This window comes from Camellia sinensis, chromosome 7 (assembly GCF_055761805.1).
Source record: "Camellia sinensis isolate YWXY chromosome 7, ASM5576180v1, whole genome shotgun sequence".
Classification (NCBI taxonomy): domain Eukaryota; kingdom Viridiplantae; phylum Streptophyta; class Magnoliopsida; order Ericales; family Theaceae; genus Camellia; species Camellia sinensis.
This window is the reverse complement of record NC_138967.1, coordinates 166842559-166858086: the sequence shown is the minus strand read 5'-3', so window position 1 is coordinate 166858086 and position 15528 is coordinate 166842559. Positions and strand designations below refer to the sequence as shown.

At 32.3% G+C, this 15528-nt stretch overlaps 2 protein-coding genes across 18 annotated transcripts; both read left to right on the top strand.

Annotated features, from left to right (window-relative positions):
- Positions 1 to 2977: 2977 nt before the first annotated feature.
- LOC114306068 (putative glutathione S-transferase parC) lies at positions 2978 to 5995 on the top strand. Its single transcript, XM_082879729.1, has 2 exons — positions 2978 to 3472; positions 5294 to 5995. Exons 1-2 carry the CDS (start codon positions 3155 to 3157, stop codon positions 5645 to 5647), a joined length of 672 nt encoding a protein of 223 aa, XP_082735855.1. The 5' UTR covers positions 2978 to 3154; the 3' UTR covers positions 5648 to 5995.
- A 4737-nt stretch (positions 5996 to 10732) lies between these two features.
- Positions 10733 to 14871, top strand: LOC114306046 (acetyl-coenzyme A synthetase, chloroplastic/glyoxysomal-like). Of its 17 annotated transcripts, none has more exons than XM_082879723.1 (8): positions 11010 to 11084; positions 11192 to 11286; positions 12176 to 12276; positions 12908 to 12953; positions 13085 to 13169; positions 13466 to 13542; positions 13623 to 13701; positions 14366 to 14871. In XM_082879723.1, exons 1-5 carry the CDS (start codon positions 11072 to 11074, stop codon positions 13118 to 13120), a joined length of 291 nt encoding a protein of 96 aa, XP_082735849.1. In that variant the 5' UTR covers positions 11010 to 11071; the 3' UTR covers positions 13121 to 13169; positions 13466 to 13542; positions 13623 to 13701; positions 14366 to 14871. The 17 variants fall into 17 exon arrangements, with proteins under 17 accessions (XP_082735844.1, XP_082735842.1, XP_082735838.1 ...); XM_082879713.1 differs by adding an exon at positions 12372 to 12394 and having other exon boundaries at positions 11016 to 11286; positions 12169 to 12276; positions 14396 to 14871; XM_082879725.1 differs by adding an exon at positions 12372 to 12394 and having other exon boundaries at positions 11016 to 11286; positions 12169 to 12276.
- Positions 14872 to 15528: the final 657 nt, after the last annotated feature.

The following is a 15528-nucleotide window of genomic DNA, read 5'->3' as shown; positions in this document are numbered from 1 at the left end:
AATCATTTCGTTGTCCCTTCCGACCTGTCACCTTGGCCGAAAGTCTATGCTCTACCTTACCTTGTTCATAGTGAAACCGTTCTGTCCCGACGGAGAGAGGTTATCGCAATAAATGCTATAAGGGGCCTCATTAATGGCGATGTGCAGTGGCAATAACTTTGCAGATCTTTGTCTGCTTATGTGGCTTGCCCTTCTCTTGTCATGTGTCTTGATGCCATTGGTTCTCGTTGCTACGTGGGGCTTCAGCAATGTTGGGTTTTAGTATTTGAATTATGTATTGGGCCCTAAATGGTGGGCTATAATCTTTATGGGCTTATCCATGTCAACTATCAAAAATCATAGGGAGAATTAGATGTAGGTAGAAGAAGAAGAAAAAAAAAATTAAAATCATACAACTGATATTACGCTTTTTATTTACATTCCACCATAGACACTTACACTTTATGCCTTTGTAATTTTTTTCTCCTTCTCCAACAATTTTCCAAAATCATAACAACGACTATTAAAAAAATAGACGCTAATACTATATGCATTAATTAATACACTAATTAATGTACTAATTGATAATATGATACAATTTAAAATATTTTTCATATTTATATTTTGAATAACAAGTAAGATCAATAATAATATTATAACTAATATTATAACTAATATTAATACACTAATTAATACTTGTAGCATCACTCAAAAAAAAATTCTTACTTGATGTTGCATTTATAACAAAGTCAGAACCTTTAGCTCTTCCAACCATGTAGTTCCATGTATAATTGATGACCATCATTTAATTACCTTAAATATTACAGCAAAATGGCAATTGATTGGAAGTTGTTTTCTTTTCAGAATTTAAAAATATTTATAAAAAAAAAAAAGTATAAATGGAAATAAAGTTTCCGCACATGGAACTCCATACTAAAACCCCTCCCATCAGTGCATCTATTTTCCTTACCTAAACCTCCACCTGCAACACCACATACCAAATCAGAAAAGCTTCATACCCCCACTGGGGGTCAACCCCTAGTGAGGTGTCGGCTCCGGATTGGTCCAAAAAAAAAACTGTTTTTTTTTTTTTTTTAAGTTTTCAGCCACTGGGGGCGCGACCCCCAGTGGGTGTATGGATCACGGCTCCATACCAAATACCCAGACTGACTTGAAAATTTCAGCAATCTATGATGCAAAGAATTAAATTAAGTTTGACCCATGTACATCAGTTGTCATTGAAGGAATGAGTGGTGATAAGTGGTGTAGTAATGGTTAGCTGGAGGAGAAAGAAGAGTAGAGTTGGACCCATCTGCAGAAAGTTGGGGTTGGACTCATTTTACAGAGAGTTTGGAAAGACAGAGAGATGGGAAAGATGGAAAAATTGGTTTGATAATCTTAAGGGCATAATTGGCATTACATAAAATATTGTTGTTGACGTCATTTTAGTCTGTTAAGGCTTGGTTTGGGAAGTGGGTTGGCTTTTTGGCTTTTTGGCTATTTTAGCCTGGGCTTAAAAGCTTGGTTTGGGAAGGGCTTTTTGGCTTTTTGGCTTTTTTGAGTTTTTTTGTGAGAGAAGACCGTAATGATTATAGGTTGGATGTGATGTTTTGTTTGTTATGGCTAAAATAGCCTATTTTGTTTTTTGTGGCTAAAATAGCCAAAAAAGTCTGCAAACTCACTTGCCAAACACAGGCTAAGTTAACTAACGGTAGATTAAAAGGAGTAATATGTAATGCAATTGTTTATCTCAGTGAGGAAATATAATTTTCAAAACTTGAAGAAGAAATATGCATTAAGTTCAAACCTGAAGGGGTGTCATTGTAATTTACCCTTAAAATTAAAATATTATATAAAATAACAAAATTACCGTATTACCCCTATGACAGTGATGATTGAAGGAACCAGTACGGATTGCTTTGAAATGAGATGGCGGGCAGGCTTGGTACACAAGCCAAATTTGTATTGAAAGGATGGTATAAGTTCACGTGTGAACAGGAATGTGTGTAAAAAAAAAAAAAATTAGATGAGGCTTCCTTCCAGTCCTTCATCGGACAGGAGGGTACTATTGGGCTCGTGGGGATCCACCATAGGTTCCATTTCTATAATTTGAACCGTTCAATGTGTAAAACTCATCGATTATTATATGTTTGTAAAAAATCACATTGATCGGATATGGATAGTTATGTAATTAAATCAGTTTTGTATAATAAAAAAAAATGGACGGTGAAAAAATAAACGATTGACAAAAATCTAATTTGATCACATAGCTATCGATATCCAATCAACGTGATTTTTTACAGACATATAGTACTCGATGATTCCTACACATTCACGGTTCGGATTATTGAAACGGAATCCGTGGTGAGCCTCTACGGGTCCAACAGTACCCTCCACTAGAAGGAAGCCTCATTTAATTTTTTTTTTTTTTTTAACACGGTCATGTGAACCTGTACCATCCCTTCAAAACAAATTTGGCTTGTGTACTCTTTATATATATATATATATGATAAATAGTGATAGCTTTTTGATTTTTTTAGTAACTTTTTGACTTTTTATCTTTTCTAAATTATCCCAAATAAGCACACTAATGATTTTATCTTCTCTCTAACAATCATCAAATCAACTATACAAAAGAGCTAATCAACTTCCCAAATATAATTTTTTTTACTAAGCTAAATTAGCCAAAAGCCAATTAAAATATCAAACTTCCCAAACAAGGCTATAATGCGAGAAAGACTATCGTATACATTTCTCAAACGACATGTATCAATGTACTTTATAACTATAAAATAATAATAATAATAATAATAATAATAATAATAATAATAATAATAATAATATAACTCTATATTTTTTTAGTCATAACTAAAAAAAAAAAAAGTCATAACCAAATATAAAAAGTCATAACTAAATATCTCAAAATCATTACTAAATAAAAAAATTAGTTATAACTTAAAAAAAAAAAATAAATAAGGTAACAAACTGTGTGTAGCATATGATTGTTTGTATAATAGAATTGTCCACATAATGCAGCTTGTTCATCACCACTCTACCTAGCCTATATAATAACGTGTTGAACACATTGTGAAAAATACACAAAGTTTCTCTCCTATTTTTCTCTCTTTCTCTGTCTTCCTCTTTGTCATATATTTATCAATAATCACAAGTAATAATGGCTGATAATAAGGTGGTTCTTTTGGGTTTATGGTCTAGCATGTTTGGGATGAGGGTGAGAATAGCACTGGCTGAGAAGGGCATTGAATATGAACACAAGGAAGAGGACTTGTGGAACAAGAGCTCACTGCTTCTTGAGATGAACCCGATCCATAAGAAGATCCCGGTTTTGATTCACAACGGAAGACCGGTTTGTGAGTCCCTCATCGCTGTCGAGTACATCGATGAGGTCTGGAATGAGAAAGCTTCGTTGTTGCCCGCTGATCCTTACCAAAAAGCTCAAGCTAGGTTCTGGGCTGACTATGTTGACAAGAAGGTGACTTGTTTTGTTTTGTTTTGTTTTGTTTTGTTTTGTTGTGTTAGGGTTTTTTATTTTTTTATTTAACTTGTTAAAATTTGGTGCTATTTCATAAAAATAAAATATTTTAGTATAGTTGTTGTAAAAAAATTGTTTTGAAAATAAGTAAAAAGAGGTGGTGGCTCAAATTAGTTTCTAAAGGGGGAAGTGGTTAGTGGTGGTTAGATGTGATTGTCAGTCTAGAGATGGTGATCAGAGAAGGTTGGTAGAAGTGGTGGTGGGAGGAGGTTTTCGATAACGATGGCTGAAGATGGTGGGTGGCTCGTGGTGAGTGATGGGGCGAGGGAGTGAAAGAACGAAGGAATGAAAATTTGTATTTGAAACAAATAAAAATGATTTTTTTTTTTATTTGTTACAATAGTTTAGTAAATTTTATAAATTATTTACATATTTAATTTTTTGTAAGAAAAATTCACTTAACTAAATTTTGCCTATAATTTTTAATTTTTTTTATGAATATAAAAAGATTACAAATGTAAATGTTACTCAATGGCCTCTAGTATTATGTTGATATAAATTTGGAATACTTAGTGAAATTTTGAAAAAAAAAATTATAATTATAATTATTAATATTTATAATTTTTTTACTGATTTATAATTTTTTTTTTCAAAACTCTGATTTCCCCCATAAATTTCGTCTGAGTCAAATATTGTTGGGATTTAATCTTGGTTTGAGTTTGTTTGTTTGTTTGTTATTTTTAATGTTTTTATTTATTTTTTTCTCGTGAATAGTTTGGTTGCTTGTAAATAAAACCAGAGCTCAGAATCTTACACTTATACAGTAACTGCCATCCTCACATAATTACAAGATTTCAAGGCATGGAATCAAACTCACCGTCTCAATAAATTTTGATTTTTAGTTTATTTTTTATAATATTTTAATTTTTTTTTACATATACAAACTAAGTAAATAAATTGTAATATTCTATTTAAAAGTATTATATTTTAATTTTTTGAGCATTATAAACTAAAGGCATATTTGATTAGTAGGATTATAATTGAAATTGTTAATTTATAAACTTACAATCTCATGTTTGATTGCAACCAAATTACATGTGCGGTAGATATTCAGTATGACAAAATTGATAAATTTTTAATATTGTGAGGGACTAGGAACATAATTTCAAATATGAAAAAAAAAAAAAAAAGAGCAAAATGAATTCATATTAAATGGTTATCTCACTAATTTAATTGAATAACTAATCATACACTGTTAATCCTGTCAATCAAGGCCTAAGTGACTAATAACACATGTTTTGTAATAAATATTAGGTAGAGAGATATTTGATGTGGATTCCCACGAATCTCATTTTGATGATCTAAATCGTTCATTTTATCTGACACATCATGTATTTCATCCACGAAAAAAAAAAAAAGAAGTTGATATGATAATCGTAACTTATTCAATTTATCACATTTTTTTATCAAAAAAAAAAAAAGACGATAGTTGTATTTTTAAAAATAAATTATTTATTTTTTTATAACAAACGCGATAAATTGAATATATTACGATTATCGAATCAATCTAATTTTGTATTGTTGAAATATACGAAGTGTCCAACTAATAAAAGTTTTGAATCATCAAATATAGAAGCACTGGAGAATAGCAACATTTACCATTATTCTCGGTTTATTCCCAATCAAACACACAATCAAACAAACACAATCTATCCGTAATTGAATGGTGTCACGTTAATACATTAAAAAGAGGGGGTCCAACATAATTAAACCTATTACAAAATATCTAAGATGCTACAATTATTAACGTATGAAATGCAGGTGTATGATAATGGGTTGAAGATACTACATTCAAGTGTAGAAGAAGAGAAAGAGGAAAGCAAAAAGGGATTCATAGAATCTCTCAAGGTATTAGAGGGAGAGCTTGGTGATAAGCCATACTTTGGAGGTGAAGCCTTCGGCTTTGTAGACATTGCTCTTGTCACCTTTTACAGCTGGTTTTACACCTATGAGACCCTTGGCAACTTCAGTCTAGAGCAAGAATGCCCCAAGCTAATTTCATGGGCCAAGAGGTGCATTGAGAAAAATGAAAGTGTTTCCAAGTCTCTTCCTCACCAGCACAAGATCTATGACTTTGTTTTGGATTTGCAAAAGAAGATAAAAGCAAGAACATGAGCTTGTTAATACTATCATATGGGTTAAATAAAAATAAGTTGGATCTAGGATCTCTAGTTTATTTCAAGTCACTTTTCTATTACAATAGATCTCTTTGGTTTAACCTTATATGTTGAAGGAGTCTCAAAATAGGGTACTGTGAGATCCGGATAGAAAATTCCCTATATATTTGCAGTTACACTTTGTGTGTAATTTTTCTTTTTCTTTTTCGTTCTCTGGTCTATGGTTGTTTGTGTTTATGTTTGTTGTCTTTTTAATTGTAATAAAGAAACACTTCATTGTGTTTGTGGCATGTTAGGGATAAAATAAAATAAAATAAAAATAAAAAGGTGGCTTGTATGTTGGAAATGCTATTGTCGTTTTTTTGTCCTAATGAATTTTCCAATTGAACAATGTGTTGTGAATTTCAAGACACGGATGTGTGATTGAAAGCATGTTGAGAAGAGTAATGATAGGAATATTAAATTTTTTATCAAATAAATGATCAAATGTCATGAATGTGGGGTATTTACAAATAATGAATCCCACATTCATGCGAGACATTTATTTGATAGAAAATTTAAGACCTATTACATTTTCCTACTGAAAAGGTTTAGGAGAGAGATTTGAGTATAGAAATCTGTGACTTTTCAATTAGTACTCAACTCAAAATGACAAATCATATAGACAGATTGACTCTTCAATATAATTTAGGATTTAAAATTTGGGATTTGAAAATTTAAGATTTAAGATTTAAGATTGTAGCGTATAGAGTTTGGTATAATCAACATTTTAAACCTCTCATTTCAAAAGGTTTCAATTCAAAAGAGGTTTTGAGTTAGAATTCAAAACACTTTAGTGTCTTGGCAACTTTAACATAATCAATAATATGTATAAGTACTGAACAACTAAGAATCTGTTAAATAGATTAATTTTTTTAGCGTTAAATTTTTATAGACTTGTTTTTAGTTAATAAATTAATTTTTTAGCACCCTCAAAAAAAAAAAAAAGCCTTAGGCTAATAAGCCAGCGTGCCTAGTGTGCGCCCATCTCACTTCATTAGACTCTTCATTGCTCTCATGAGTGCTTTAAAAATATACTTATCGTCTAATTTTTTTTAAATAAATACAATAAAATAAAATAATTATAAATATAATTATCAGATTATGTTAATTTTTTTTTTTTATGAATTATATACATGAAGGGTTTTACAAAATAAACGGTTAAGATTATTGAAATAGGATTTGTGATGAGCTCTTAGATCCCTCAAATTATCCTAAACTGAGATTTGAACTTGAAAAATAGCCCAATCCATAATGTGAACACATGAGATAGTACATTAGGTATAATAAAATTATAAGGGTAAATTACACTCACCTTCCTTGATATTTAAAATATATATATATATATATATAATTAATTCCACACTTTTAACATTATTACACCAACCTCCCTTCTTGTATGGTAAAATGAAATGATAATATTATTTTTTTAATTTATACAACTAATAAATTACTGATAAAAAATAACTTAAATATTACATAATTTAAAATATTAAAAAAATTAATATAATTATATTAAAAATGTGAATCTAACTATATTTTCTTCCAACAGTCAAGTGAGTGTCATTTACTCAAACTATAAGGGTAGGTATTATTGAGAGGAAGCATCAGTGTCTTGATTAGCAGGCCAAGAAAGAGTCAACAACACACGCATTGGAAAAGAGGTAATAAAGTTTCATGATCAATAACCTTGTAATATGAAAATTGTTATGAATATAATTTGTCAAGAATGTGTTTGGTTTCGTTTGAAATGGGAGTTGATTTTTTAATTTTTTAATTATTTTAGTTTGCGGTTAAAAAGTTTGTTTGGGTTAAATTTTTTTATTTTTTATTTTTGTAAAAAAAAAAAATAATTATGATTTGAATTAATTTTTTTAGTCTATTTTATTTTTTAGTAACTAAATTAGCCGCCAATCTAAAAAAAGTCCCGTGCCAAACGAGAGCTTTGTGTAATAGAGATTAAAAATTTATGAAGAGTGGATTCTATAAATAAAATAAATTTTAACTATTGATTTATTTTTTTAAATAAATTTTAAATTTATGAGTCTGAATCTATATTCTTATTGTTGTAATATTTTATTTCACAATTGACAGGTGAATTTAATAAAAAGTCCTTGTTCCACCGGTGCCCGAAGTTGTTCAAATGTCCATAGTTTTGACTTTTGGGGCATAGTTTGGATGAATTTTGCATTTGAAAAAGACTCCAGATGAATTAATGACACCCCTTAAAAATGATAGATCGCTACTTTCATGGGAAAAAACATGAAAGAATATATGGTGATTTTTTTTAGGGTCCTTCACATTAGGTTTTTATAGTATAAAAGATATTTAATATTTTCATAATGTGTAAGGCTTTTCATATATCGATTCAGAGAAATTTCAATTTAGAGAAAATTGAAATTTCTCTGATTTACACAAATTTCTATGGTTTACAAATTTCGCTGATTTACAAATTTCTCTGATTTGCAAATCTCTTCAAGCTTTTTATTTCAGACACTGAAATTGAAATGTTTTCATTGGAGTTCAATAAAATAAAGCTGATTGTGGGGTTGTGCTTCACGGCGGTGGTGGCTATTGGGTTTTCTGGCGGTGGTGAAGATTGTGGTAGTGGTGGTTATGTTGAGGGCATGGACTTGGGTTGTTTTGCATCGTTTGACGAGGGATAGTGTATTAACGGAGAAGAGTTGAGAATTTTGATCTGGAAAGAGGGGGTTGTAGTAAAGGGTCTGATTGATCGGCATTTTGGGTTGAAATTGACATCAATGGAATTACTGGGTTGTGAATGGGATGGAAGAGATGATTGATTAGCTCTCTACTCTAAAAAAGCATCATTACAGAGAGAAGAGAGAGAACATGAGTGATGCAAGAGATGGGCTCTCTCTCGGCAATGGTACATGAGGAAACTCCACGATTTCTTCTTTGCTCCGATAGACGAAGGCGGTCGTAGAGAAGAATCAAACGACGGTAGAGGATTAGACAATAGCGGAGGTGGTGGAGCACGCTCTTAACTTCGACGATGGCCAAGTGCAGAACAAAGTTTGATTTGAGTAAATCAAATTTCTCTGTGATATATGGGTGTTGGCGGTTGAGGGACCTTAGACATTACAAGATAATATTGTGAATCTCTTCCATTATTAAAATGGGAGAGGGACCTTAAACTATTTTTTCCAAGAATGTTGGTATATATATAATTTAGAGTAAATTATAAATACATTTTTTAAAATTTGTTTAAAATATGAATTATTCTTTATAGTTTAGAAAATAAAAAATACCCTTTTAACAAATTTTTTATTTAACAAAATTAACTGAAAAAATAAAATTCTTAATTGCTCTCCTATACAATAATATAATTACTTGAATTATTAATTTAAATAAATTTATGACATTATTAAAAACTGTTAATTGACTTGATGATTTATTAATAAAATAGATCATTTGTTATGAAATTAGAAATTTTAAACATCGAGGTATAATTTTCAAAAGCATAAAAAATAAATCATATTATAAATAAATCTCAAAAAGTGTATTATAATTTATCCTAAATTTTACAAGTAAATTTATCAACATGATCTAAAAGCTAGTATCCACTTGATTCATAGATCATATCCTTGTCATTATAGTCATATTAATGACAATCTATTGGGCTGTCAACATTAATAAAATTTTATATAAGCAAAATACTACAAATTTACCCTTATTAATTTAGAATTTATCCACAAAAAAAAAATCAATAATTTAGATTTAATTCATATGTTAATCCCACATTTTATCAATTTAATTTTCATTAGATAAGCACATTTGGAATAAATTACGGGTCGCCAAGGGTGGTCCCTAACATTTTTGTTTATATAATATATCTTATTGGGTTTGCTAATTTTCGGATATAGAACTGAACCAATATATATTGACAAGATTGAACAAACCCATGAAAAGAACTATGAAGGAGAAACCAAATTCATGTCTATTCCACAAATTCATTGAACGTAGCATGGATAACCCATGAAAACAAATTCATTTCTAAATCCATTCATATAATACTTTTCACACCCACTATATACATTATAATCTTTGTACCTCACAAATAAAACTGAGTGTATTCAGTATCCCGCCAAAAGTCACGGGTGTAACATGACTATGGCTGCAAACAGAAAAGCTAATATAAAAAATAAATTTATTTATTATTTTTTTTTTGGACGAACCGATTGCTGTTGAGTACATGAATGAGGTCTGGAATGACAGAGCTCCATTGTTGCCCTCTGATTCTCACCAGAATGCTCAGCTAGGTTCTGGGCACTGTTTCACTACAAGAAAATATATTTTTGGCGACTACTTTTGGCTACCAAATGGCTTTTAGTCGCCAAAAGTTACGGAATTGGCTAATAAAAATAATATTAGTCGGCAAAAGTCAAATTTTTAGCTACCAATTTTTTTTTAGTCGGGGAATATTGATTATTGGTGACTAAAAAAAATTTAGTAGCTAAAAATATTACAATTTGCGACTAAAAGAAATTTGGTCGCCAAAAATGCCAGAAATTGGCGACAAAAAATAAATTTAGTCGCCGTAGGTAGAGATTTAGCTACTAAAACCTTTAGTCGGCAAATGTAAAATAAAAAATTAATTTTTATCTTTGGTGACCAAAATTTTGGTGGCCAAAAGTTGATTTTCAGCGACGGAAAATAATTTTAGTCGCCGTAGGTATAGATTTGGCTACTAAAACCTTTAGTCAGCAAATGTAAAATAAAAAATTAATTTTTATCTTTGGCGACCAAAATTTTGGTAGCCAAAAGATTGTTTTCAGCGACAAAATTGAATTTTAGTCGCCAAAGAAGTAAAATGTTTTGGAGGGAGACCTTTCAAATATTTAGAGGGATTTATAAAATACCTTTAGCGACCAATATCGATAGTCGCCAATAACCATTTATATAACACATCTCACGGTCTCACCAAACCAAACCCAACCCTAAACCATTAATAGCGCCTCTCTCTCTCTCTCTCTCTCTCTCCCTCTCTCTCCCTCTTCCTCTCCCTCTCCCTCTCCCTCACCGTCGCTCCTCCTCCCTCCACTCTCACCGGCACTCCTCATCGCGTTGGCCGACAACCAGAGCACCGATTCACCTCCTTGTTGGTCACCGTCGCCTGAGATCCTCTCTCTCCCTCTCGGCTCTATTTTTCTGTCTCACAAAAACCCATACAGCTTCACATACACGCACACACATGGGTTCTTCAAATAGGTAACAAGGTATGATTTCTAATGCATAATACTCTATTGGTTCATTCACTTTTTGCTCTAATTCTAGCTTTCCATTAATGGGTTCCATCAATTTTGTTGAAGAGCTGCCCTAAAGCTTTCAACAGCAAGATTTATCAGATCATTTCCCATGAATGAAATGTTACAGTGAGGGACTTTACGTCACTCAACCTGATTCATTGTAGGCTTGCAGTATTCCATGGTTAGGTTTAGTTTCTTCTTTATTAATGGATTTCTAATAATTTTCATTGCAGAGAGACAAAGTCGTGTTGCCATTGTTGTTAAGGCTACAGGTGAAAGCTCTGAATCTTCGACTTCTCTGAGTGTTGTTAAATCTGTACAAAATGTTGTGAGTCCCCCCTCTCTCTCTTCTCTCTCATAATTGTTTTATTGCCAATTGTTTTTAATAAAAAAAAATAGTGAAACTATTTGGAAAAGGTTGCAATTTGGGTCTATGATCTTGCACTTTCTGATTCAAGCTGAGTCTGTGAACCTCTGTTGTTATGAAGTAAAAAGGTTGCAATTTTCAATTCTTCTTTATTTGAATTTCTTTGATTATGATGATTACATAATTTGATGATTCTGAAACAAAGACTAGGTACAACTTGAAGATTTGTTGTGTGTTCCTCGAATTATGAACATACAAGGGCTTCTTGCATTTTTTTTACACATATTGTCACCAACCTTTTGATCCTTCAGTAAATTAATTGGGATGTGAAGTATTTTTGCTGTATCGTGAACTATTTATTTGATTGTTTCCATAAATAACTTTCCCCAATAATTTGTTTGATACCAGTGCAAACCACGTTATCCAAGCAACCTTCCCTCCTTAGTGTCTATTTTATTCTTAGTTGGCTAAGCTATGTTGTGCACATATATCACTTTACCCTTGGATCTAAATGAATAAATTTGGGAGCTATAACAAATCAGCCATGTTGCTTTGTCCTACAATTTTTTGTTTTAGATAAGTGCCACACATAGCTATGTCTATAGACATGCGCTTGAAATACTTGCCTGAGTCCATACACCAGTTACATTGGCTTGTAAGGCCTCCTTGCCTAATTTTTTATTTTTATTTTTATTTTTTGTTAGAACGCCTTTTTATCATTTTAATTGTCTCTGTTAGAATAACTTAAATTGTTGTTTTATGCTTAAGCATATCATCGTGCAGATAATCATTTATTGTCTTGCTTATGGTGTACTTAATTATTATTGTTGCTGAGATAACCAGAATCCAGGAGTTCCCCCTGTTGCAGCCTCAAAGCTTTCACCGCTTCCTCCTGAACCTGTTGACTATGATCGTGGTCCTACAGTTAATATCCCTCTTGATAATGGAAAGGTAGACTAAAGTTCAAAGGATGTTGAACCTGTTTACTATTTTTTTGCATAGACATAGGCTTTGTTAATTTCATTATCCTCTGCTGCAATCTACAGGTGAATTGAGGAGGAGGGAGCAGGTACTTGTTTATACTAATTAAAATTGTAGCTTCCGAATATGTTCTATTTATAGATTATGCCTTTGTCATGGATTCCCTGAGGGTCTATCACAACCTTGTTCTATTTTTAGACACCTTAAAATTACCCTATGAGGCCTAAATATTACATTTTCTATTTTGTGCACTTTAGGCATAATTCATCTTTATGGGTAATCAGTTATCAACTTTGATGTTGAATGTGAAAACTACCTTCATGATTGTATGCTGCTTCTCCCAAAGACTTGTGTCACATACCCTCCCTTTGTGTGTGTGTGTGTGTCTGCGTGTTTTGGGGAGAGGCTTATAGTCATCTACATCAACTACCTTTCATGTTCAAATCATGGAATTCTGATGAAATTTCTTTGAATTTCCCAAATTTGAGGATTTTTTTTTTAACATTAATTTCCAAAATGACATCAGAAAATTGATATGAAATGGAAATTGGGATCTATTTGGGAATTTTCTATTATAAAATTGTCTGTTAACCCATTACAGGACTGATAGTGCATTGACGTTTGGGTGGTTTTTCTTGAGTTACGTGGTAAGCTTTTGCATCTTCTAGTTAGATTTGTTTTCAACATTAGCGTGCCATGTAGCTTTGTTTTAGAAACTTTCTTGATATTTTGAGGTATTTAATTTACCTAATCTTTGGTTTCATTTGTTCCACATCAGGTATTATGCCAAAAATATTACCGGAGATATCTATGAATCTGGGTGGATTAGTGAGATGTACGGTTATTCTTTTGGTGCAGCAAAGGTATGCGCTCACATTTCATTTACAAATTTCTTGAGCTCCCTTTGAAATGACTGATCATCTCCCTGTTTGGTTTCATTTTCAAAATCTTTTTCTTGGTGGATAAAATGAAAAATAAAAAACACTTATTATTTTCATATGGTTTTCTCGCTTCATGCTCCATTGTCTTTGATAATCTTTTCGTAGGCATTGAAGTTTGGCAACCAATAATCATTTGAATTAGTATCCCAAATCATTTGAATTAGTATAATCATTTAAGATACATGGTATACTGATTTCAAGGGTTGTTTACCATGCAGTATGTCACCCGCTATTCACGAAAATCCTTACGAGTCCTCGGTAGTGTAGGCGAGACTATAAATCCTAGTGCATGGAGGTTACAAGCTCTACTCTTGTTGCTGGATTACATTTTTTGAACACAAGAAGTATGACACGTTTTCTTTTTCATCTTAACAGGTGGTTTTTCAATATAGTTGGAGATTCAAGATGCCTCATATCTGACACTTGGTGGCAAACAAAGACAGGTGGCTTTATGGTAGGTTTTGTCCCTCACTTCTTCTCGGTATATCTGCTGGCTCTTGAAACAATTTGTTTTCTACATTTTACTATGTTCTAGAGTTGACAAAATATATATGGGGAACTACTGAACTCAATCACTTGCTGCAATGAAATTATATAACTACATGAAATCAACCTCTTATGTGTCAATTTCTAAATCATTTAGCTTCCTTGATTTGCCCTGTATATACAGATTTACATAATACAGGGTATATGTAGTCCTGTATAATGTATGAAATGAAAGGGGGATTTGGAAAGGTATTTGGAAATGAAAAGGAAAAAAGTGAATGTGTATCTTAATGGTTAAGTAGAGTAGAGTAGTAAATGTGTATCTTAATGGTTGAGTAGGAGACAAAATGAACCCCAATTTTCTCTTTTGTGTGGCCTCATTTGTGGAGAGCACCATATGCTGTGACTTTGTGAGGATTAATTGAATGCATTTTAATGGACTATGGAGAATCACTTCCTTCATAAATCAAAAAAGATATAAAGAAACAAGAAGTAAGCAAAAAATATTTTTTTTTTTGGTATGTAATGTGTTGATCTGCAAGTGCAATGTGCTGATCTATATGATTCGCTTCACTTTTTAATTTGCTGAAATTTTTCTCAAGTGAGACCATGTTACTGGATTTTGATGGCAGTAATCATCCTCTGCTCAATATATATTGCAGCACTACACTGCAGCTTGCGGAGGACAAAAGCTTCAGAATGCTGTTGTCAATGCTTATGCAATGGGTAAGGTGAGGATGTTAGCTTCTGATATCGAGACAGCCACAAAGGTCATATAGAGCAGGAATTCCTCCAAAGCTGCAGAGTTAGGTGGGTTTGTGCTCTAGCAGATGAATCCAGATATGTGGTATGTGGAGCTGGCTCTTGGTGGCAGCAAAATTCATGCTGGATATAACGGCAAGCTTGTTTGAAGGCACACACCGTGGCTATTTCAGCCAGAAAATTAGGCTCCTTGTACACCTTGAAGACTCCCATTTGACTTGCATCCAAAGCAATGGCACGGATGCTGTGTAGTTGGTTTTTCCTGTATTATGTATGAAGTTAAATTATTGACGTTGGATTAGACTTGGTTCTTATGGAATTTGTAATATATATATATATAATTGGACGTTCAATATTAATTTTTTGGATGGTTGGAACTAAAATGTGTGCACGTTGTTGAATGCTTGATAACATATTTAGCGTTGATGGATTATATTGTTGATACAGGGTACAGGTTGTATTAATAATGGATACAAGTTGTTTAGAAAAAAAAAATTAAAAAAAACACGTTAAAGTATTTGGCCGCCAAATATTTTGGTAGCTAAATAAGTTTGTCAAATGTTTTGGTGACTAAGAATTTAGTAGCAAAAACATAACCCAATGCACTTTTAGTGACTAACACTTTAGTCACCGAATGCACCTTTTGCCGACTAAATACAGTTTGGTAGCCAAATGTGTACTTTCGGCGACTAATTATTTAGTAGCTGAAGGTGACACCTTCCCCGACCACAACAACTTAGTAGCCAAAAAGCCTCATTCGGCGACTAAAGGTTTTAGTGGCGGAAACATAACATTTGCCGACTAGCCAAATGTAGTCACTTTCAGCGACCAAATGAAATTTAGTCACCAATACTATCGCCGACAGGGTAAAGGCGACGAGCTTGGCGACAAAATATTTTAGTCGCTAAATTGTTTTAGCGACTAAATATTGGACTTTTGGCGACCAATATTTTGGTAGCCAAAAGTGACATTTCTTGTAGTGTTTGGGCCTACAGTGTCTATCACGGGTCTCGTTTTAACGATTCAAACGATT

Coding starts and splice junctions, on each gene's coding strand:
- LOC114306068 (XM_082879729.1), top strand. CDS start 3,155: ATGGCTGATAATAAGGTGGTTCTTTTGGGTTTATGGTCTAGCATGTTT. Junction 3,473..5,293: donor CTGACTATGTTGACAAGAAG/GTGACTTGTTTT, acceptor TATGAAATGCAG/GTGTATGATAATGGGTTGAA.
- LOC114306046 (XM_082879711.1), top strand. CDS start 11,137: ATGGTTAGGTTTAGTTTCTTCTTTATTAATGGATTTCTAATAATTTTC. Junction 11,287..12,175: donor TTAAATCTGTACAAAATGTT/GTGAGTCCCCCC, acceptor ACCAGAATCCAG/GAGTTCCCCCTGTTGCAGCC. Junction 12,954..13,084: donor GGTTTTTCTTGAGTTACGTG/GTAAGCTTTTGC, acceptor GTTCCACATCAG/GTATTATGCCAAAAATATTA.